Raw genomic sequence first — 24,232 nt, 5'->3', positions numbered from 1 at the left:
CGAAAAGAAGAAGAAGAAGAAGAAGAAGAAGAAAGTCGGTTCGCAATGTGATATCGCGTCTGTCAAGTATACACGCGACAGGTCTATATGTATGTATGTACAATGCGGCCTTGCTATTTGTTTTTTCGGGGCATTTGGAAGGGGCAAAGAAACCCAAAGAAAACTCCAAATCCTTCTCTGCCCTGGGTGAGTAGTCTTTTACTTACGGGGCAAACATTCTGGAACTTTTATATGCCAATAATGACGCATACTGGTACTCGAGAACCAGGAGCAAAGCTCTCAAGAGACAGAGTTTAGCCTACACCAACGCCGGGGTCGGGGGGAAGATTGCACTTGATCGAGCTTTATCGTGATGCTCTTGGATTCTATTCTCCTGGGAAAAAAAAAGACCCCCTTCTCTTTCAACCCAAACCCCATTGCAACAACCTTGACCATGTCCTCAATGACACCGGGGCAGCCCGAGGTTTCGTTGACCACTACTCCGCCGCCATATTGCTTTCTCTCTCCCCCAAATCTTGGCGACTAATTAATGATTTGACTCGACAGCATAAAACACACTTGTCCGCATCATGCACAAATAGTTTCCAATCGACTCGTTCAATGTTGAAAACTTGATATTTTGTCGTCTCGCCCCTGGTAAGAAACACACACACACACGAGTCTAGACTTTTGCGCCCTCCCACATCGTCTGCGTGGTGACGAGTCGTACATGGCCCATTCAGTTTCCTCTCCCATCCCAGCCTTTGGACATGCACGGATCGTGGCTTACATATCATTCCAGAGCCCATCTGCACACTTTTCTCCCCTAAACGCAGCACCTGCATGACGCCGCTGCGGCGTGTTTGTCACTTTTTCGTCAATCCCGTCCCTCCCCATCTCACCCATGCAAGCATTGGCATCCCACTTCGCTCCTTGCCTCCCCCCCTATGACATGGGCCGTGGCGCCTGCCAACAACCGTCTTCAGCTCCATGTGTGCATGAGACTTGCAGGGCTGGGGCTGTTCGTGTCAAAAAACCGCCTGCCGAGCAAAGAACCACCCACCCCTCCGTCCCTCCCTCCATTCCCTTCTTCCCCGGGTAGCCCGCCGGGGGGGGGGGGGGGGGGGGGGGGGTTTCTTGAACGGGTTTGATGACAAGTCTGTTGCTTTTCAAATCAACCCCTCGCGTAGGCCGCCACAATAAAAAGCCACCAACTACTTATTTACTTAGCATGCGTATACAGGACCGGGGGCGGGTTAGGAAACAGAGATGTGACCAAGCTGCACGATTACGCACAGGATAAACGACAGGCAAGTGGCCAGTTCATCACTAACTACTTGGGTAGGGAGCCTTTGTACGCTTTGGGTGTGTCCGGGGCGGCGACTCGGTGATGAGCCCTTGTTACTCGGCCAGTAGGGGGCAAGTGGCCTTTGGCTTGGCCTGTCGGGTCATCTGCCCATTATTATCTCTTCATTTGAGGTCCTTTGTCATGGCGTTTCTTCTCCTCCTCCTCCTCCTCCTCCTCCTCCTCCTCCGCCGCCGCGGCCTTGGCCCCTCTTCTTCGCGGCGAGAGCACCGCTGTCTCCTCGGACTGATTCAGTCGTCCACGTCCAATATTAGCAAGGCAAGCAGCAGCCACAGCCATGTGCTGTTACGCTGTTGTGTAACCCCTCTTGAAGCTGCAGACCAGCGGGCTCCCCCGGCCAAGCCCTTACTGACTTGTTCTTTTTTTCATCATCATTTTCTTCTTCTTCTCCAAGTGCGTAGGCGGCGTTTCATTTCGGCCAATGGGGCCGATGGCGATGCTGCACAAAAGTCTCACAGCTTCTTTGTTCGCTCTTGTCGCCTTTGAATAATAAATGCAAGTTGCGTCCCCGTATACCCGGGGCCAAACCCGCCTTTCCACGCACGCTCGCTCGCGCCCACACTCCTTGCCTCCCCATCAAAGTGTATCTTTGGACCCTCAGAACCTGCCAGAGAGAAAGCAAGGCCTACCTACATCGCCAAGCTCAATTGCGGGTTTTGCCAGCGTGTCGCGCCGCTTTTCAAAGGGGAGTTGGGTGGACCGATCTACTCGGCCCCGCCCGCTCTCGGAGCAAGAATCGACAGAGACGAGGCTACTTAGTACGGCGTCAGCAACCTACCTTGCTACCCTGCACCCCCCCAAAATGGACACTTTGCGATCTCAGCCAGCCACGGCGTCCTTTAATATTATGAACTCCATTGTCTTTGTTCCGTGCAATACATGGGTGACAAAGGGCCAGATACCGTGCTACGGTAGCTAGATTGAAATTCCCTGTTCGGACGTTTCTAGTCTGCCAAGGGGGTTTTGACACCTGCAGGTCTTAATCGAGATTAGGATACACTACTTAACAGTTGGCATCTGTGAAGGGTTCTCGTCAACGAATAAGTCCCGTGTGCAGGAGTCTCGTGTACTGGTGGACCGCGGACCGCACCCAACCCTAATAAGCGCAGCCATCAACTACTGCGTGCCCTTGCGGAACTTCGCGTTTGGTCCTCCTCATTCCAGACGCTTGCCAGGCTGTCGTCCACCTGCGATGGATTGGCAGATTTCGAATAGTCTACTCATCACACTCGGTTGACTGTGATTTCAAGTTATAGAGGACAGTGTAGCACTCTAGAAGGTTTGTCAGCCTTGTGCTGCTGTTTTGCGGCGTACAACTGATTCACTCGACCAAAAACATCACAACAAGGTAATCGACATCATGGCGGCAATCATGGGCCATGGTATATACACTACGGATAGACCCAATTATACATTATGATACGTTCTCAGCGGACTTTCTTAAGCTTGAGAAAGATTAAGAAGGGTATTGCTGAATATCCAGAGGACGTGGAATATTGTACGAGAACACGTCTACGTGCCTGGCCGCCATCCTACGCTGTTTTCCTTGTCCATTTGTAACCAATCTGTAGGATTCCACATATTATTTCCAGCAAAAAGCGCAAATCATTTTTTAGCCCTGGCGTTTGTATTCGTGGCCAGGGTTTCGTTCGACGTCGGTCACAATCGTGATCGGCAAAGCACATCCTGGATTCCTTTTTTTTTTCCATATTGACTCAATCTACCAGATACTATAAAAGCTCAAATAAATCCTACTCGAGGTGAATTCGCAGTGGTTTAAGCCTCGTGAGGCACCAGCTCCGGGCTTAACCGAGCTGTATGTCGACAGTCGAGCAGCGAGCCAACATCAAATCATTAGCAGTCTTGCAACCTTCATCCGGGATCTCTTATGAAATGCCTTTTCTAAATAACTACTGGGCTTCAGTACGTCAAAGTTCTTGTTTTTAATGGTAGCATGTTCTTGCGACGTACCAAGTGCTTTGAATGTGAACCTCATTTGGCCGCGATGGCGAAGTGCACGAACGACGCTGTCAGGAATCGCTCCTCACTTTCAAATCTTGCGCATCTTGAGCATAAATACTATACATGTGTCAATCCAATGATTAGAGAGCTTTTCGCAGCCCGTGAATTTCGATATTGGCAGCTCAAGTAATTAGTTTGTGCATAGTCGGTTGGGCTGTTAATAATTGTTCAATAGTAGCTGCCCAGCGCGTCTATTACAAATCTGCGCAGTCCATGTATACTTTTTGAGCTAGATTCGACTAATAGCAGGGCTTTACAATGTGAGAAGCTTTCTTCGGCGTACGTTTTGAGGGGAACTCAGGAGCTTCGTCAGTCGAGACGCGGCTGGAACCTATTCCTTCTCATAAGCAAGCAGCCACGGCGATGGAAATATGGCAGCACCTAAATCTTCATCGGCCAGGCCCAGGGGCGAGACGTACTGCGAGAGCTGCCGAAAAGGCGAGACTATGCTCGCAGTCAAATCGCCGCCGGCACCCATCTCCCGTTCGAATCAAGGCCGTAACCAACAGCCCCGGCTATAGCCGACGGAGCTTGTCTGTGATCTACATAACATGAGCTCGACATCCAACACCTGACGTAAGACAGTACTTTGTCAAAACATCTCGAAAGTGGAACATGACTTAGGCAAGCGTTTTTTTACCAATCTCATACACCCAGACGCCCGTATACTCTGCCCCCGACTATTGATGCCGTCGTCGTAGAAGCCGCAAGTATGAAGAAAGATTCAATGGGAAAGTCATGACTATCAATAAAGACACCGTGATTCATCGTTTCAAAAGGCATCGAGGCAATATCGGCAAGTCCGAGGGTGCCAAGCCGGTCGATTTGACTGTAGACAAGCGTCGATTCTAGCAACATCCTTGTGTTCGCCAACTGTATCTTCCTCGGCATTTTTACCATGCCCAGCATAATATGGCTCTTTCCCAGACCAGGCAAGGAACATAACAACAGCATTAAACAATTGTATCATCCCAATAAACAGCCTGTTACCAAGATCGAAATGGAGACGGAACCTCGGCGTCTGACTCCCCCACAGCTTTCCCCCTTTCGCGACCCTGTCATTACGGGGCGATCAGTACCAATTTAGTCTCTGTTACGAATGAAAAATACAAATCGACTAAGCATCATCTCTACATCGCTCTCTACTTGTACGCGTGGGTTGAATATACAGGCTGCCCCGTTTTGTGAGCCGAGTTCTTGCCGGTCGTCCGCGTCTTCCAATGTGACTATACCCGGATGATGCTGTCTAGAAGCCGACTACCACAGTAAATGATGTACCTATCTATCAAGTCACTGTAGAAGAAAGAGACGATGATGAATCTCCTTTCGTATACAAATGATCATATTGGTAGCGACTCAATTCGCGAAGGACTATTGCCCATTCCTACAGTATTCCTGTAATAATCACGCTCGGCTCCCTTTCGCGGCACTCATGCCCCTTTCCATGCGCAAACTAGAACATTTTGGTGATAGCTTATCACCTCGGTTTGGAGATCCTTTTAGTGGCTGGTAAATCGCTGATCAATTTCTGACAGCCCGCTTTACGTACTAATTAGTATGCGATAATGCCTGCCGCTACCTCGCATGATCTTGTTTTCTGTATCCTATTCGCTAAACATGCCTCACCATTTGCGTTGCCGATGTCGGTCATTACCGAGGAGAGGCTCCCACAAATGGCCTTCAACTCAACGTTTTAGGCAAGTAAAAACATCCCAAACATACTATCTTACTAACTTCCCTTTCTGTCAAGCGGCAGCCATGCTTCCAACAGGCTAGCTGGTTTCTGGAAGGCGGTACCCAATACACAGGAGTTCGGATGATGGTGTAAAAGAAGGACTCACAGAAAGTAGAATATATCGCTGTTCCTTTACCTAACGTTTTGACATTGGAGTCGTACTACAGGCGTCCTTCCTAGTCATAATCGTAACGAGAATGCTGTCATTGGCATCAAGCCTACCTACTATGGAAGGTGAACAGAGCCGACAGAGCCGTTATCCTAGTCATGCCACCTTGAGAAGTGTTCTGCATGTATTCAGCAGAAGTCCGAGCTTCTACGGAGTATTAGAGAAGGATAGAGGCCGTTTGAGATATAAATAATTCCTGTTACCTGCTTCGGAAACGAGAGTGCATCCCTAAGTACCTCTTCAAATCAGACCAACACTCTCGACAATATAATTTGCAAACATGGTCGCCTGGTCGAGTATCTGTCTCGCTCTTACGGTCGCCGGTGGCGCTTATGCTGCTCCCACATCTGCCAACCATGGCCCTCTCACTCTCTTCAGCGAGATTAAGCAGATACCCTCCAAGTGGCAGTCCACTGGTGCCGCCGAGAAAGGCGCCATGGTCAAGGGCCAAATTGGACTCAAGCAGAGCAACATTAAGGGTCTTGAGGCGAAGCTCCTAGACATCTCCAACCCGACTAGCCCCAACTATGGAAAGTGGCTCTCTCATGCCGAGATTGCCAGCTTCACTGCCCCTGCTGAAGGTAGTGTTGAGGCTATCAAGTCCTGGTTGGCCGCCAACGGCATCTCTGAAGTCTCTCAACCAACCAATGAGTAGGCTCTTGTTACCTCAATGAACAAATGAGTCACTAATAGCACATTACAGCTGGATCGAGTTTACCGTTCCTATCCACCAAATGGAGTCTCTTCTTGATACAAAGTACGAATGGTTTATCCACGAAACCGGCGCCAAGATCCCCCGCACGACCAAGTATTCGGTCCCTGAAGGTCTTCACTCCATGATTGACATGATCACGCCGACGACGGCCTTTTATAACAATGTCGATGCCCATGCCCAAGAAACAGACATTACAGCCAACAAAGGTATTCAGCGCCGTGCGGGCTGCAATAGCGATGGCAGCATGGATCCTAGCTGCATCAACCAGCACTACAATGTCGACTATACCAGTACCGGTAGCCAACTGGTCGCGACTACTGGTATGCTTGGCCTTGGTGCCAACCATCAGGACTATGCCAGTTTTGGCAATGCTTTTGTCCCTAATCTGAAGGACTTCCAGGATGTCACTCTTGGCAACGCACCCAACTCAGGCAATGGCAGTGCTCTCGAAGGCAATCTTGACACCCAGTTCATGGGGGGCCTCTCTCACCCCAACCCCAGTGTCTACCTCTCCACTGGTCCTACTGGTGCCGATGGTGCATCCTTTAATGATGCTCTCAGCAACATTGCAAGTTACTTGACCTCTACGTCTAACCCTCCCTCGGTCGTCTCTACTAGCTGTAAGTGCCCATGTACTATGTGTACTGCTTTCTCCGCTTAAATACCTCTAGACGGTGGTCCCGAAAACATCTACGACGGTGACTACATGGACCGGTTATGCAACGAGTTTATGAAGATTGGGTCTCTCGGCATTACTCTCACGTTCTCGACCGGTGATCACGGCGTCGGCGGCAACGGCGCAGATAATTGCAACCAAGGCTTCTACGCGCTTTGGCCCGCAAGCTGCCCGTACGTCACTGCCGTTGGCGGTACTCAGTTCAATGGCAATTCGGAAGAAGTTGCCAACTTCCAGGTTCTCAATAAAAATGTCGAGTCCCCCGGAGGTGGCTACTCGTGGCACTTCAGCGCACCTGACTACAACAAGAATGTCACTGCTGCCTTTGCTCAATCACTCCAGGGTTACGACGGCTATTTCAACCCCAGCGGTCGTGGTTATCCCGATATCTCTCTCGTCAGTGTCGGCTACTCAACATATGTTGACGGTAAGGTGCTTGGTGCTCTTGGAACTTCTGCTTCCTCTCCCGCCATTGCTGCTCTGGTTGGTGTCTTGAACGACTACCGCAAATCCAAGGGCAAGTCCAACCTCGGCTTTATCAACCCTCTTCTTTACTCTGGTAGCGCCGCCGATGCCATCCGCGATGTCACATCCGGGAACAACTTTGGCTGCGGCACTGACGGTTACTATGGTACGTAAACTGATTTCAATGGCGATCTTGCTCGCTAACTTTTTCACAGCTAGCCAGGGATGGGATGCTGCCTCTGGTCTCGGGACGCTTGACTTTGGTAAACTCCGTGCTATAATCTAGATTTTGAAAGAAAATTATTTATTGTTGGATACTGTACAGACATTCCACTACATAGAACTAACCACAGGCTTATACCGTTGACACATCCGTGGTTTCCTTTTTGTTCATACCCACCACTGCTGCAAAAGGGCGCGATGCTAAGTTTGCCTTCTAGGTGATCGTGTTGCAGCGATGTATTCCGTAATGCAAGAATTAAGTTCGATTAGACTGGTGGCTGGCTAATTACTCTTGAATCTGAGGGAATATAACTCTAGGCTTTTGCTATTTGACATGGCACTTATAAGCACCGAGTACACACTGAAGATTGGTACTGGTGTCGCGTTACTGCGCTCTGCAAAGGGTGGGTGCCACAGGGCTCTATTGAGCCAGGAAAGAGAGCTGATTGAGAGAAATCTTGAGGACCCGAAATGGAGAAGCCTTGAGGAGTCATTCCGACCACATCACATACCCGAAGCTCAAAGTGATCCGCTTCAGCTCACGAATAAGATGGTTGCGATAGCTGTGTCAAGGAGCCACGTTCCTCTGGTCAGCCAAGCCACAATGCACGGCACCTAGAGCGTATTATTCTCGCCTACAGGTCAACAACGTCAACTCTCTGCGTCCAGCTTATACGATATAGGCGCTAGAGTGTAGTTGGTTGACTTTGCTACAATGTTCAAGAAGGGGCCCTATACGACAGAGCAGGGCTTAATAATAATAGCCAGAACTACTAATTCCTAAATTAGTGGATATAGAACCTATAAGCTTAAACAAGCTTTCAAAGTGTACTAATAGCATAGTACCTTATCCTAGACAGAGCCGCTGTTGATCACAGAAAAGCTCGAAAGGAAGAGGCAATCGTACGCGCATTTGAGCGAATGACCTGCGGAGCGCCATAGCCTCTCGAGCTGTCCTTGATACAAAAAAAGAGCTCGGCTTCTGTCGTTGACAGTATTACAGAGCTCTACTTAAACGTGATGACTTCCACACAATTGGACCTCTTATACCAGCCCTGCAATGATCTCCGGGTTTTCAGGTCTATGCTCCGGATCTCTGCGTACTTGCTCCTTCTGAAGCCTTGGGCAAGACATCTTTAACTTTGCTATTGCGTTTTCCTTTCCCTAAGCGTAAGGACTGATTAAACCCCAGTAACCAGATATCTGCTGGGCGGAAAAGTGCTGCCGATATAACATTAGGTGAACCCGGTGCAAAAGATGGGACCGCAGAATGAGGTACTTGGCAGTATCTAATTCAATAACAGGGTACTGAAATTATCACAGGCCGGAGCAACTCATACTGCCATATCCGCGTCGATAATTAATACAACAGCGACAGCAGCAGCAGAAAAGAGACTATGATGAAATATTTTTTCTTTTTAATCTTTAATCAAAACATGGAATGACAATCCAAGCCTACCCAGTCGCTCACAGGAAAGGTACTGAAGGACACGTGATTACTCATGTGACCTGGAACCGGAATTTCCCGCTAGCCGAATCTGTTCACTCTGCTCTGGCAAAGATTCGTGCCACGACCTCATCGAGCTCATCTCACTACCTCGATCCCAATTATACCGCCGGCTCATCATGAACTCTCTCCGCATTGCCCGCGCGGCCATTCGTGCCCGCCCCGTCGCTATGCGCATGGTTGTGCAGCGCAGAGGCTACGCCGAGGCCATTCCCGACAAGGTGCGAATGCCTCATCCCCCATTACCCCGTGCTTATCCACCGAAGCTAACTCGCGAACAGATCAAGCTGAGCCTGTCCCTGCCTCACCAGGTATGTTTTAACTTCATTTGCACACTCCGAGGCGTAGTCCGAACCGATCGAAACGTGTTTTACGACCCAATTGCGCGCGCCGAAAGCGTTCCTTCCGACAACCTCGGAGCGCCGCCGCCGCCATGCGAGAATTTACAGCAACCAATGCTAATTACCTCAACCAGACCATTTTCAAGTCGCAAAATGTCGTCCAGGTCAACATCCCCGCTGAGTCTGGTGAGATGGGTGTTCTCGCCAATCACGTTCCCTCCATCGAGCAGCTCAAGCCTGGTGTCGTCGAGGTCGTCGAGGAGAGCGGCAGCACCAAATCCTTCTTCCGTACGTCCACCTTTCCACGAAACCGACAATTCCGTCGGACAACAGGATCAATTGCCACGGTCGAATAATACAAATTTGGTAGCGCGGAATTGCTAACTCGCATTAGTTGCCGGTGGATTCGCCACAGTCCAGCCCGACTCTGCTCTCAGCATCAACGCCCCCGAGGCCTACCCTCTCGAGGACTTCAGCGCCGAGGCCATCCGCAGCCAGATTGCTGAGGCCCAGAAGATTGCCAGCGGTAGCGGTAGTGAGCAGGATATTGCCGAGGCTAAGATTGAACTCGAGGTACGTGTTGTCAGAACGCATGCACAAAATGGCTGCTCTCAAATGGACATTACCCAATGACGATTTCTATGCTAACTCAATGAATGTAGGTTCTCGAGACCCTCCAGGCACATGTGAAATAGACAGCTGGTTGCAGTGGCGGACGGCGATTTGTACATCATATTCCAACGCATTAGCGCATTGTCAGACAAGTCATACCTGTCGCGGTGCCATTCAATGTTAACTCTAATTCCCTTTGTTCCCTACCCTGTATTATTTGGATTGTGATTGCTCTTTCCTATTTGCTGTCAGTCCTATGCTGTGTCGCTCCTGCTTTTCGGCCACCCCTACCCCTTCCAATTTGGACATCACGAGGGCTCCGTCATGGTCGCATCTACGCAGTGTACTTTGCTAATGCCATAGGGGCCGTCAATTCTGGTATCAGCGAGCTGTTATCATTATTTGCACGGCCATGAAGAGATCAGAATCAGCAATCGCACGCCAAACAACACTAGCTGGATGTCAAAAGGTCGATATCGGAAGACGACAGCCAACCATCCCCAGCGGCATTGTCACAACGAGATTGGGGCAGCTGAAGACACTTACACATGATAACGGAAGCGTCATTCAGCAAAATCATGGTAACAGCCCATGTCTTGGCGGTGTTGGCAGAACCCAAAGTAGCTTTGTGATACCGGCATCGCGCAGCACAGTCTATCTGCACGCGACTTCTCCTCGATCTCAGGACAAACTAGAAGTCGCTTCAGATGTTGACTGGCTATCAACGAGGAGGCGGACCAAATGCTTGAGTTCCAAACCCGGCCCCAGAGCATGCAGAAGTTACGATAATTTTGACGCTAACTCTCCGGCCGCGACGACTGAAGGCCCAAGCCTCCCGCCCCAAGAAACAATGCCTGAGCCGAAAATGTACGACGAGCAAACCAATCAGCCTTCTTTAGCCAGCAAGCACGTAACCTACTGGGCCAACGGCGACGGTGTACTGGACATGGCCTCGGGAGCACATATATGCCATTCCTGTGGCAAGTGGATATCGTTCGAAGAACCATGCGTCTCCTGTGGTCATGCATTCTGTTCCAGATGTATTGCTGACACCGAGGAGGAGTCAACTTCTTCGCAAATACCGACAATGCATTTCGAAGTGCCAAGCTCTTCAACTGCCCCGCGGCAGCCTAGTGATCAATTTAATGTCCGACAAAATGAATTCGACAGTGGAAACTACCCGAGGAGCAACGAAAGCCAGAACCATAACGGTTCAATGTCTTCGAGCTCTAGATCTGTCCCTCGAGCGAAAACTCTCTCAAGTCTGTTTCTAAGCCAACCTGCACGCCACTGCCTCTGCTGTATTGCTAGGCGGCCCAGTCCAAGGAGACAAACAGTGGCGGCATTACCGGGTGCTTGTGCAAGAACAAATTCCTCATCGTACAGCGGAAGCTCAACAGCCACTCATGCTACAGCTGTGTCGAACCTAAGGCTACCGGTAAACCCGATTGCAGAAGAGGACTTGCGGCCTGCAGCTCTTCGACCACACCGAAGCACGGACGCAAAATTGGTCACTCAACTACAGACGAGGTCCTCTGACTCTTACATAGGACGTCGTCTTATGCGGCCACATCCTCAACAGCCATCTCCAGAAGTCGAAAATTGGCCGAATCTTCGTCCAGTCCCCGAATTTTCGAGTTCAAGGCCAAATGCTGCATGTGAAGAGACACCATGGGGGAGGGACAGTCTGAGAAAAGTGTCTAAACCGGCTACAGGGGAACCAAAGGTTTATCAAAAGCCTTCAACGAAACCGGAGTGGGTTGCGAATCTCAGGAAAGTGAGGAGACAGAGTACCAAGCCAGTTTCCCCAATTCAGGGTCGACAGCAGCCACAGGAATCACCACTGGATAGACCAAAACAGGAGCGCGTCTACTGTGATAGAAATAGATCTGTGTCAGTGAGACCGAGTGAAAGAGTTGCGTCGTCTAATTATGAGGAGCCACTTCCACTGTGCGATCACGGCGGAATTTTGACAAAGAGCCCTAGTCTAGCCTCACGAACATCTCGAGGCAGCCTGAGACAGGTTGAGAGCTCATCAACTAGGAACAGACTTATTTCGGAGAACAATAGCCGAGACAGACTGGAACAACGCCCGCAGTCGCAGGCAATACCTGCGAGCAAGCCTAGACCGGCGACTTTCACCCCCAAAGACGCTAGACCTCCAAGTATAATGAAAGTGCCGGGCGGAGAGAAGATTCGAGATCAACACTCCTGTCATTAGAGAGACAGATTCATGGATTTGAGCGCCGAGGTTGACCAACTGCGCTCCGAGCTGGATACCTGCGACCCCGAGGAGACAAACTCTACACAATTGGACAGAGAACATGAGTGTGCAGATTGTGGGATAGACGGTTTGACGGTAGTCATTCATTTGAAAGGACGAGATGATTTGGTCATCAATACAGACTTGCGGACTGCGTAGACGGCCTCTGTCACAATGTCGTTAGCTCTTTAGGTCTGCATTGACACTCAGCGAAGGTCTCTACAGCTAGTACAACAGACACACGACGATAGCAACTAGAAAGCAATCTACTCAGCAAGCATTCTTTTCCCTGCTAAAAATGGAAAGAAAAAAGAAAGAAAAACAGGATGAGTAAAAGATGCCCAGCGTAGAGCGAAAAAAAAATGTGATCCCGCCCGGGCTCGAACCGGGGACCTTCTCGGTGTTAACGAGATGCCATAACCAACTAGACCACGGGATCCGAATGCCGAATTCCTATTCGATGAAAACCGGGTCGCGATATTGACATTAAGAAGGTTATGACAGTCAGTAGGGACGCTTGTCGTGTTCGGTTTCCCGGAGCCAATTGATTTGCCCGTTTACTTGCTTTTTATTCTGGGGGGGGGGGGGGGGGGGGGGGGATTGTCTCTCAAACTGCCCATCCCCTTGATGTCTGCATGCGCAGCAGGACATGCATCCGGCGGGGAATCATCATGTTGCGTACCTCTGCGGTTTTCGTCAAGACATTCATTGCTCTCGCGCCACACAACCCTCCTCCCCCTTTTTTTTGGCAGATGAGACACAAGAAAAAAACAAACACAGCGATGAAAGAAGAAACAACAGCAACGGCCCAGATGGTCCGCAGAGAAGGAGCAAACAAAGATCTCCCTCTGTGAAAGAGGTAAAAAGGAAAGTGAGAGTGAAAACAAGTACGTGCTAAGACATGGTACTGGGATGAGACACGCAGTCAGATGCGCACACCGGAGTACTTTATCAGTACTTGAGATATACAAAGGGCGTTTTTCGATGGGATCACTGCGTGAAAGGCGCACGAACTGAGAAAAGGGAGGGCAAACATGAAATATTTTGACTTAGAGAGCGAAGCGGCGAGGCCGCGAACAAGTGACACCATTCGCACCATATATCGTTTTAAATACTGGATAGTATAGTTAGCATCCTCTCGCTTCCTCCTCCCCTGTTCTGCTTTCATTTTTATATTTTGAACTTGAAGAGTTCCAGTCCCCGGACCCCGACATGCACCCTAAAGATGGCGCCGCCCAACCTCCTGCTCTCCGGATCCGGTCCGTCCTCGTCTGCGGCCGTGGTGATGAAGAGGTCCTCGTCGACAAACTGGACGCAGGTCGCGTTGCGGGTCGGGATGCGCACGCGGCCCAGCACCGCGCCGGAGCGGCCGTCGATGCGCAGGACCGCGCCCTCCCCGTACAGCGCCTGCCAGACGTGGCCGTCGACGTCGACGCGCAGGCCGTCGGGCTCCGCGGGGCCGGACTCGTGCCGGCGGTGCACGCGGCGGTTGCTCATGGCGCCTCCCGCAGCCGGGTCGTAGTCGAAGGCGAGGAGCTCGCGCGCCGTCGAGTGCGTCACGTACATGGTGCGCCGGTCGGGCGACCAGCCCACGCCGTTGGGGATGGTGAGCTCGGAGATGATCTCCCGGGCCGAGTCGCGCGTGAAGAGAAAGAGACCGCCTGTCGCAGGTTATCAGCACGAGTGTGTGATGGTAAGGGGGAGACTAGTGGACCGAGCGAAGAAAGAAATTTGAGAGGGAAAAAGAAAAAAAAAAGAGAGAGAGGCACAATACCCTCGGGCTGACAAGGACCGTAGCCGAAATCAGTCATGCTCGCAAGGAGGAACCTCCCCAACGGGTCCGCGCAGCCGTCGTTTGCGCGCAGGCGCTCGTTGGGCGGCTCGCGGAACGGGACCAGCATCTCGTAGCGGCCCTCGGCGCCGCTGCGGACGTCCAGCGTCGCCAGCCCGTGCTTGACGCCGACAACGATGCGCTCGCGGGGGTCGACGCCGTCCAGGTCGGCCGTGACGGTCGGGCAGACGTCGAGCTGCACGACCTCGGGCGCGGCGGCCGCGGCGTGCGCGCTGGCCGGGGCGCTGACGCACCGGTAGTAGAGGATCTGCTTCTTCTTGATGTCGACGAGACGCAGCGAGTCCGTCTCGGCCTCGTAGAACGGACCCTCGCCAAGGTCGCAGTGCGGCTCCGCCCACGGCGAAGTGACCGTCCATTCCTGGATGCTGTCCATTGCGTGCGAGAGTGTACCTCGCGAGGGCGTGTGAGCGCTGTGTCTAGGGAGATTAGGAGAAAAAAATAAAGAGTCCAAGAAGAGAAGGGGATGGGAGAGATGGCGATTGGTGGGATGGGAATGAAGAAATGAATGAATGGAAAAAGAATCTCCGCGAGCGGGGCCTCCGGGGCCGCAGATGCCGTGTAGTACGGCCCCGGCCCGATCACCGGGCACGCCATATCAAAACGCAGTTCCGCCTTCGAAAACTGGCATTTGGTGTCCAACGTGGGAAATGAATAATATGCGAGTTGAGTGAACCGCATGTTGCTAGAAACGGGCATACTTTCGCAAGGGGCTTACTACGTAGTGAGAAATTAAATGCGCGCGACGCCTGGGTGCACCACTACGGCATGGTATAGGAGAACTTGCGAAGGTACTTGGAAGCCAAGTCATCATTCATATAGGAAAGAAAAAGTCGACTGTTGAGAGCGGCCAGGATTTCAACCCAGAATTCGAATTCTGCATCGTGGAAGGCTAAAGCACGACAACAAAGGCGGCTCTTGCCCACGGTCATCGCACAAATTGCCATGGAAGCAGCGAAGACATCATACAACTACACCATCATCCATGGACCAGATAATGCGCCAGGGATGATGCCAGTTCAGTCACGAGACGAGCAGTCTTCGCAGGCCTCTGTGTCTACATGGCTGCCCCCCCTGGAACAGGCCACCGACGCAGGGCAAAAGCTCTTCAGGCAACGTCAACTTGCCCTGGCAACCTGGCCATGCCCCGGAGCAATAATTCATGTCTACAATATTTTTGAACTTGCCGAATGTAGCTTACTTGTATTGAAATCCAACGATGAGACCTCCCTGACTTGTATCGCTCCACGCTCCTGTTCGAGAATCGACCCATCACTTCCAAGTTTGGCAGAGAGGAATGAGATACAAAAGGTCGGAAATCATCAAAAGCAAAGAGAAAGTAAATACCAAGGACGAAAAAGAAAACTCGACGGCAGAGGACCCGGATCAGAGAGGGGCAAAGCTTCGATCGCAGCCACCGATAAACAAAAAGTGTTGACTTGCACGGCCGTTTCTTTGGGGCTTGGCATATGGAAATAAGCCCGACGCCAATAGCAAGTGTTTCTCCCCTTTTTTTCTTTTTGCTTTTAACAAAAAAAAGAAAAAAAGAAACAAGCAAGCACTAGAGAGGTTGGGCGTTATAGCGTGCTGTACGGAGTAGAGGAGAAACATTACCGGGGGCTTGGTTGACTGTGCGACATGTTTGTCACTGTTGTCCAGCCTCGCCGCAAGTCCGTTTTCCTGATAGTTTTACACTCATGGTTCGGCCGTTGGGCGCTTGCCCCCCCCCCTGTTGGCCACTTTACGAAGTACTGAGTACCGATACTGTCGTACGACTGAGACAGTGACAACCTGACTTTGTGCGGATACTTCGTTGGGACGAAGCGAAACATTGTCAAAGCACACCAAACTCGGCATCTGCTCTGGAGTGGCTGGGCAAGGGAAGCTTCGCCACACCGATTTTCGCACAAGCGTACTTGCTGGTAACTCTTGGTAGGTACATCATACGTATACCCGTGGATGAATATCCGTGGCATAGTGTTGAGGCGCATTACTCCGTACAGAAGACGCTCACGATGGCGGCGTCTCACGGCCTTTGTCTTCGTGATTGCTCGTACAAGCAAATACATACTTGCTTCACGTGGCCGTCCCGTTATGCGGCAGCTAGTCCTGGTTTTCTGCAGAGAGGGCGGACTCCTGTCTCTGGGTTGTTAGGATCGGAAAGTCCAGAGGCGGTCACCCACCTGCATTTCGGTGGCGCGCTTGAGCGGGTGTCGGGCTCACCAACACATCTCTTCTCCTCTCTTGACCAGCATACTGGTATCTGTGCTAATACAGGACAATCTCGCTTGCGCACGAGAGCATTATACGGTGTGGTAGTCTTCTACCTTCTCTTTATTAGGCTAGTGCGAGACGTCAACATGACCCTGCCCACACTGAAATGGAGCGCGCCTGGGCTGATTGCAGCCGGCACCAGCGGCCCGTTGCTGCAGAATGCGTAGTGCATACGAGGAGCTAAAAAAGATGACGAGATGAATGCTGCACCACCACGTCTGCATGCTGCTGGTGCTCCCCGCCCGCAGTTGTGTTGGGCATCAAAGCTCGGCATGTACGAGTAGCCACTGGCTGCCACACCACCAATAATAGACAGACGAGGCTTGGTGTTGACCCATTGTGTGACCGCCACGTCGATTGACCGAGTTTTTGCAGAGACTGCTGTTGCAGCCGGTCAGCCCGCTCCCCCCCCTCCACCACCAAATGTACTCGCTGACGGGGCACCCGCAGGTAGCCTGCCAACGTGGCTGTCGTTTCTGTCTCTTCTTGCCTTATTAGGTGTTTCTAACTCCGGCCTATGCCGTGCTGGAAATCCCGTGTTGCTTGCGCAGAAGGGCATTGCGTCGGTTTCTGTATGGTCGGAGCCCTGCCTCGTCAACGGGCAATACGGGTAACCTATTCACGTCATGGCTGTGCTTGACCGACTCCGGCGTGCCCGTACGCAGCTGGGTCAGTAAGTACCAGTACGAAGCAGCTCACAACAGTCCGGGGTGCCAGAACGGCTGATGGGTCGTCCCCTCCCGCTGCCAGGGTTCGTGGCGTCTGCATGAACCAGGGCGATGGTTGACCCGTGCTGCCAGTGTCCACACTGCGCAGAATATCGGAGAAGGCTCCTGGCAGCCACTAGTAATGCACGCCATATGTACGTTGTTCTGTGCTAGGCTCTTTGGGATGACCTGGAGCCGGCACATCTGACCTGTGGTGATCTGTTTCTGTCCACACCCTTGCCAGCGGCTATGCAGGCAAGCTGGATAACACCCAACAGTGAGCGGCGTTCTGAGAACACATACGTAGCTCTTTCGTGTCCTACTTGCCGCTAAAAAGCTCCGCCTGACGTGACTGGCAGCAGCGCGCCAAACCATTCTCGCCATAATTGAAATCCTCACTTATCCTGCCGGGCCTCGGAGCGGATAACGGGAGTTGACCCGGGATGATCACGGCGCAATTAACAACCCATCCATCTTGGTATTTGTGTCCCGGGTTCGTTTCAGGGCCTTTTATGATTGGCTTGCTAGGGTCCGGCGCAAACTCCCGCCCATTACTAGAATAATTTGGGGACGGGGATGTGAAAGTTAATTACTTTTCTGTTATAATTGCGGAATCCATGACCGCTGAAATCCCCGAGAGCCTTCCGTGGCGTACTCCGGAGACCGAGATGATGCACAGAGTGTTAAGTGTTACTGTTTCGTCAACTATTCTGAACCGAATGTGATGTTGTCAAATGCACCGGAGGCAGGTCAGTGATCCACAACGTCATTGTTCACTAGAGCCATCTGCTTGGAAAGTTAGTCTTGTGCTAATAACACCACGGCCCGTAGACGCTTAGACTATGGAAGGTTTTCAATCTCCGCTCTCTGTAGTGGGGTGGCCGTAGCCCTTTAGAAGATCTCCACCGTGATATCGCGGCTTTGGGTGTAATTAAACATGTGTCCATGTTGCCATGGAGGCTCCAAGTGTTCTGCAACTGTGTGCTTTCTTGCAGCTATCCCGGCATAAAAAAACGGCCATACATGCGTTCGGCGGGGCCCGTTTGGGTAAATCACTAAGTACTAATAGTAAGTACTACGGTACATTGATCCGTGGTTCGCATTGTTGCGAATTGACAAAGCATGGCGCTTCGATTGAGCGTCGAAATGAGCTAGCTCGGTATGGGCTATGTCCTAAAGTCGGTTCTCGATTTTTCGACATGGACCAAATGGTCGCTGCGGGCATCCCAAATATTGCTATATTTGGTCTTGGCGCACATTTTACTGACAACTCGGCTGGCTTAAGAGAGTCAGCTGATTCGCAGTTGGCATCTCCAACGTGATTCAGACTATCCGACATACCACTCAGTATTTCAATTGTACGGATACTTACAGACGTTGCAAAATTTGCTGCAGGGACAGATCTTGCAGGCACCCCTGCCAATGGAGATTGGTGGCCATGGTGGGCGAGAAAGGAAAGAGACTGTTATAGATGAGTAAGCTAAGAGCTTTGCTTTTCTCTGGGTGTGATTCGACGCCCTTGTCGATCCGCACACCTCTTCATTTAAGCATCTCATTTCCTGGGGTCTCCAATTGCAGGGCCGTCTCCCTGCCCTGGAATGCAGTTGGCTATGATGCCAAAGAAAAATAGCTGTTCGTCATCTCTTACCCCGGCAATTCATTTAGATCCTGGTTCGTACTGGAAGACGTTGCGCTGAATGGCCAGGGTTCATCTCAATAGTATCTATCGAAGCGTCCAAGACGACAATGACCAGGATACAGACGGGCGCATCATGGCAGGACGTCCAAAGGTTGATCTACTGCGAATGTTTTTCTTTCTCGAGTAACTTTCCGTTGGTCTGTGCACTGGCGGCAACGCCTTTGTTGATGGCCCGTGTTGCATCTAGGGAGGTGCAGATATATCAGTATCGCCGTCCAGTTATCGAACCAGGCATGGGTTCAGCTTTTGCACGTAATTAAACGGTATGTGAGACTGTGGCAGCAAGATAGATGGCATCCAATGACGCGCATCAAATGGGATACTGGCACAGCCCTCAGCGAACGCGCCATCTTGGCCAGGGTACGGACCAGCAACATCGGATTGAATTGAGAGGCTTGGATGGCTGGTTGGCTGGGGACGGCCTGTAAGCACCCGGCCACCCTGTCGGATTGATGTCATGTGGTCAGAGCATACTGGTAAGTAGAGCCTTGCTATTAGTAAAATACGAGTTTCCCAGTATTTCCTATTTAATGAGGTGACGCACCAACATTCCATAATGCAGTGATGGCACCATTGGCATCGCGAAAGTGACTCTGTCGCAAGGCGGATTTCGCGAGCACCGCGATCTTGGTAAACGTTTTGACCATTGAGCTGCCGAATCGTGACCATCATGTCCACCTTGGCCCAGAGCCGCTTGTGCGAAGCGTGAATATAAACCACCAGGCATAGCGCAATGAAAGAAAGGGATGGGACTGTGCTTGGACCGACTTGTCCTTGCCAACCACCAGCTGAGCTGTGAATTTTTTAGGCGGGGGGCCAGGGGGACAACGGATAGTTCGAGTAAAGTTTGGTTACATTTTCCGCATCCTGCCATACCACCCACGGCACGGGCAGCCTTGCATAGTACCATCGTGTCCTGTGCTCGATTTTCATCTACCACGAGAAATAATAGAGTCGCAGCCAGAGCGCTGCAGAACCTTGAGCTAGAAAATAAGCGACCATATTAGGTGGAGGGGTGCGTGCCACGGCCCGTCTGTATGGCGAAAGCTTGAATACATCATGGCTGGCTCACGACCGGCGCTGGTCTGGACAAGGTATCGCTAACCGCAGGCGACGAAGTGGATGCTCGGTTGAGCACGGAGTACAGCGAAGAAGAAACAATAATAAGAGCGAAGTCGACTGGAGGGATTGACGGGTCATAAAGTCGGGGCAGGTGATTAGCACAAGCGACCCACGGCTCCTCTTCTCTCTTGGGGTTGCAGCTTTCTTTTTTGGGGTTCTGTGTTGCGCTTTTCGGAAGCATAAGAGGGACAGGGAGCGGACGCTTGCAGGGGTCGTCCACCATCTTGGAGGGTGTGCGTTCCCGACCGTGTGGGCGGGTTTTGGGCTCCAACGCCACCGCCAGGCCGCAAGGTGCGCTAGCGAGCTTGTTACTGGAGTTGACTCGAGGCGGGGTGGTCGCAATCGAGTCGGGCGTCGCGGTGTACTTACTTGGAGACAGAACGAGAGCGGTGGAGGGTGTGGTCGAGGTTACCGACGAGACAGGGCTGGCGAGCCGTGGACATGCCATTTGCTGCATGTAGCAAGTTCAAGTAAGACGATTGGGAGGACGTGTGCGTGTATTGATCTCGGACTGCAGCATGCATGCACGTGCGTGCATGCTCGTTTTGCTTTTTTTTGTGACGGGCCAATGCCAGAGCTGATGGTGTTTGTAGGCGACTGTAGCTTGTGCCTTGCTTTGCTGTGGAGGGATGCCTAGTGCTGGCAGTGTCGCATTTGTCCACGCGGATGGGTGAGGGATCGGAATGGTGAATGTACACGTACATCTACCTGCCTGCATGATGGATGAGCTGAGTGGCATGGAGTGAGAGAGTCGGCGTAATACTTGCCTTGGCCGTCTACCAAAAGGCGATGGCTTCATCGCAACAGCACGAAGCCCAAAGGACCCCGGGCACCCAAGCCAGGTGGCATCACGGCATGGCAGCTGCAGCCACAATAACGAGCTGCGAGCGCCAACGTAGGTGATTGCTGCCAGCAGACATGCAACAAACAACATGTGCAGCAACAGCAAGATCGCCGCGCAGCCAGGCTTTGTTGTTAGTTGGGCATCGTGCATCAATGCCACACTGGGCTGGGGAGTCAGGCTGGGGGGCGAGAATGCGGTGGTTTGGTGACGAGGAAGATTCCTCTTGGTCCTCAAAAGGATTGTATCAATGGCAGTTCGCTCAACGTGTATGGTGGCAGATTTGATATGTGACGATGCATCTGTTTGGTGGACTAGTAGAGTCTGACTTTGCGGCACAAGCTGGGTAGCTACGTGTCCCGCCTCCGCCCAACGAGAAGGTCTCTCTGCCTACTTAGGCTGGTAGCTCGCCCAGGCCGCGGGAACTGACTGCATGCCGCCAATAATTTGATGGAAGCTGCGTTGAATTTGAACGAATGATGGAACAATGGAATGATGGAACTGCGATGACGGCAAGGTATCCTGGTTCTAGGTACGGCTGCTGCAGACGAGGTGCAGAATGCAGACCAGAAAAGGTACCGAAAAAGTAGGTAAGTAAGTAGTACGTAGTAGGTAGTCTCGGGTACTTGGGTACCTACCTTATCTACCTATCGTACGTGCCATGCCTAAGTACTTACTTACCTCCTACTTACTTACCTTGATAGGTAGGCGGCAATCTTCCTAGGGACCTAGGTACCTTAAGTAACTGACCTACCTTATCCAAGTACTTGCCCATCCTAAGTACTTACTTAAGTATCGGGTAGGTAAGTAGGTAGGTACCTAGGCGAGGTAGGTATTTACCGGGCGGCAGGTTTGCATGTTTTTAGAGTGCTTTGTTAGCGTTGCGACCAAGTGTGCATTAGGGTCGTTGGCAGGCTGCTGACTTACCTTTCGCAGCCCTTTGTTAGCCTCTATTTTCGGTACCTTGCTTGCTTGCCTACTGACTTACTTCTCTACTTACATGGCTAGATAGATAGATGGAGGGATGGATACCTAAGTAATAATCATGAGCCAAACTGTTGAGTGAAGCGTGCGTGGTGCGATTGCAGCCACCAGCAAGCAGGCAGGCAAGCAAGCAAGCAAGCAAGCAGCGCGGCGCACCATACCCGAGCTAGCAACGCCTAGACCCAGCAACATGGGGCCACCCAGGGCTTCCTTGCCAGAGACACCAAAAATTTATCCCGGCCAGCCTCATTGCCACAGCTCTGGCGTGGTCGGCCCAGACAGGCAATCCATTTCTCCCTGGGCTACACCTACCCTTCGCGTCCCCTCTGCGGATGCTCCATTCTCTACCAGTACGCCTCAACGCTAGCGCTAGCTCCCTAGCCCGCCCCCTCCCCGATTTGCCTCTTGCAGACTCACGGCTCATCCTTCTGTCCACCGCCTTGTCTCCTTTCGTGCCTAATCTTGGGTCGACGCTCACTACAGCCCAGCCGCAGCACGCTCTGATACAAACTGCCCCATCCAACGAAGCCACCACCTCTTCGCGAGCCTCCCATCCAGCGTCTCGGGACGCTTCCGCCAATCCTCCATCCCTACTAGTCGCTCCTCGTCACCACAGAGAGGCTGAGATGGCACCAAGCTTCCGCCAAGTTGCCAATTACCAGTTTGCTCCCAAATGCCCTTCTCTGGCGGGGCCATGGCCTGGCCTTCCATTTCTGTTAACCTTTCCCTCGCTCCTCCGAACTGCCCTGCTTTGCCAGCGTGGCCATCGTCCCGATGCCGATGCCGCTGTCATCGGTGACAATGGCAAGACAGATGCTAAAAAGAAATACAAAAAGGATATGCCAAAAAAAGAAATTTGAAAAAAAAAAAGGAATATGTCTGCCCAAGCTTAAACTCGCAGCTCCAACTCAACCATCCGAACGGCACAGCTTGATCGGCGCGTTATCCCTCCACTGTTGCCAAACACATGGGCTCCTCCCCTGCACGATGCTTATTACTCTTGCTTTCCTCGTTTTGTTGTTATTCCCAGCAACTTGGCTCGACAAATTCAACCGCCGCACATGGTACATCCCCGAGACTGACACCATCTCCTCACTTGAAATGGGTGGCCGGTCACTGGGTTCGTAGTAGCCTTGCCGGGGGTTCACTGTGGAGGGGGAAGGGGGGTGTCGCCATGTGTGGGTGTCCAAGAGTGTGAATGCGTGCAAGCGCATGCAATGTACTTAGTACTCTAATGTACTCCATGTACCGTATGGGCCGTGGCACTTTATGTGCGCTAACCACTCTGTGCTCGTGGTGATGAGATCAGTCTCTGCTTGACAAGCCATTATCCCTACCCCTGCCCTGCGGGCTCGTTGGAGAAAGTTGTGGCCCATGTCCCAAATTGATCCTGGCCGCCCGGTTCCCTCTTCCAAAAGAAGCTTGCTGCCAGACATCCGCTCTTCTTTTGTCCTTCTCTTCCTTTGACTCTTGCTTGCTACGCAGGATCCGTCAACTTGAGGCTTTGGGGTTAACCACGACTGGCTTGGACATCTTGTTACTTGTACCTCTCTTTCGTATTGCTCGTTAGAAGTTCTGTGGCTAGGCTTCAATAGGTGGGATAGCTGGCATAGAAGACGTCGTCACTCAATTTATCATCGGAGTGCCGCGTTAGCCTGCATCACTTCCCGCTGTCCCGTCCTGTTATATGGTTCGCCCTCCCCTCCTCTGCCCAGCTGCCCTACCTCTTCAAGCTCTTGGATCACACGCATGATTCACAATTCACTGATGGTAAGTTGAATCATAAAATCACCACGACGCCCCCATGAAGCTAGCAAGCATCGTCAACGCGGCCCTTCCTCCGCCGGAATCGCATTCGTCCAGACGCAATCACCAGACATCACCAGACATCACAGACATGACAATGCAAGCACGCAGTATACGACAACGAAACTGACCCCAATGTAGCCTTTCACGGTGCTTCGTCGTCCAAATAGGTCCCTCTCTCTATAGGCTTATTCTTGCAGCCATATACCTCCTTTGAATATTCGATATTCGAGCAGCAACCTGCCTCCCAGCACTGCCCGTCGCTCTTCAGCTTGATACGTATCTTTTCTACGGTAATTAGCTATCGTCATTCGCTACGTCTCGTCAAGGTTGGCATTTTTATCATTGAGCTTTCAACCAGCGTTCACTGCTTGTTGACTCGAAGACGAAGACGCGAGCAGGAACGCTACTCCTTAGGTGCCGACAAGCAATCTGCTCTTCCCAGCGTTATATTAGCATCATTGGGACTCGTTGGGTGTGCAGCCCGAACCAGTCCCAAGCCGCCGCAGACATACTGGCGAACTCAGGGTCCAGCCTGTGGCAGCAGGCACCGCTCGTGAACCCCAGACCTGGCACTGCCGCTCCCGATTCTTCGACAGCAACAACCCCAAACTCGCCTAGAACGCCAGTTACGCCGCCCTGGGCCCTTCAAAAAATTGTTCTCGAGACTTCTCCCAAGAGTTCTGCCATCCGAGGGTTGGTCGAATCCTCGGAGAGTCAATGTGCGTACGCCAACGGCCTGGGAAACGTAGGGCATCAGGTCTCGATGTCACAGAAGGGGCCTGAAGCTCGTCCTGCTTCGAATTTATCGGTGACGGCCCCCAATAAGTTCGAACAGGCCCCTCCTCACGCGCAGCCGATCCAAGCTAGTCGTCAAG

The 24,232-nt window shown here is 51.8% G+C and overlaps 3 protein-coding genes and 1 non-coding gene across 4 annotated transcripts; 2 read left to right on the top strand and 2 right to left on the bottom strand.

The window, feature by feature from the left end:
* Window positions 1-5,551: 5,551 nt before the first annotated feature.
* V2A60_005460 (S53 family peptidase) lies at window positions 5,552-7,413 on the top strand (the record flags this gene model as incomplete). Its single annotated transcript, XM_083256771.1, has 4 exons — window positions 5,552-5,922; window positions 5,975-6,606; window positions 6,658-7,293; window positions 7,343-7,413. 4 exons carry the CDS (start codon window positions 5,552-5,554, stop codon window positions 7,411-7,413), a joined length of 1,710 nt encoding a protein of 569 aa, XP_083112897.1.
* A 1,562-nt stretch (window positions 7,414-8,975) lies between these two features.
* V2A60_005459 (uncharacterized protein) lies at window positions 8,976-9,892 on the top strand (the record flags this gene model as incomplete). Its single annotated transcript, XM_083256770.1, has 5 exons — window positions 8,976-9,077; window positions 9,138-9,167; window positions 9,332-9,485; window positions 9,592-9,770; window positions 9,860-9,892. 5 exons carry the CDS (start codon window positions 8,976-8,978, stop codon window positions 9,890-9,892), a joined length of 498 nt encoding a protein of 165 aa, XP_083112896.1.
* A 2,545-nt stretch (window positions 9,893-12,437) lies between these two features.
* V2A60_005458 lies at window positions 12,438-12,511 on the bottom strand. The gene has a single exon. It is a non-coding gene; the product is annotated as a tRNA-Val (tRNA).
* A 731-nt stretch (window positions 12,512-13,242) lies between these two features.
* Window positions 13,243-14,297, bottom strand: V2A60_005457 (regucalcin; the record flags this gene model as incomplete). Its single annotated transcript, XM_083256769.1, has 2 exons — window positions 13,243-13,733; window positions 13,847-14,297. The coding sequence occupies 2 exons, from the start codon at window positions 14,295-14,297 to the stop codon at window positions 13,243-13,245; spliced, it is 942 nt and encodes a 313-aa protein (XP_083112895.1).
* Between the last annotated feature and the right edge of the window lie 9,935 nt (window positions 14,298-24,232).

The sequence above is a fragment of the Cordyceps javanica genome, chromosome 3 (genome assembly GCF_051103115.1).
Source record: "Cordyceps javanica chromosome 3, complete sequence".
Lineage (NCBI taxonomy): Eukaryota > Fungi > Ascomycota > Sordariomycetes > Hypocreales > Cordycipitaceae > Cordyceps > Cordyceps javanica.
Note: the sequence above shows the minus strand (reverse complement) of the source record. Positions and strands in the feature narration are given on the sequence as shown.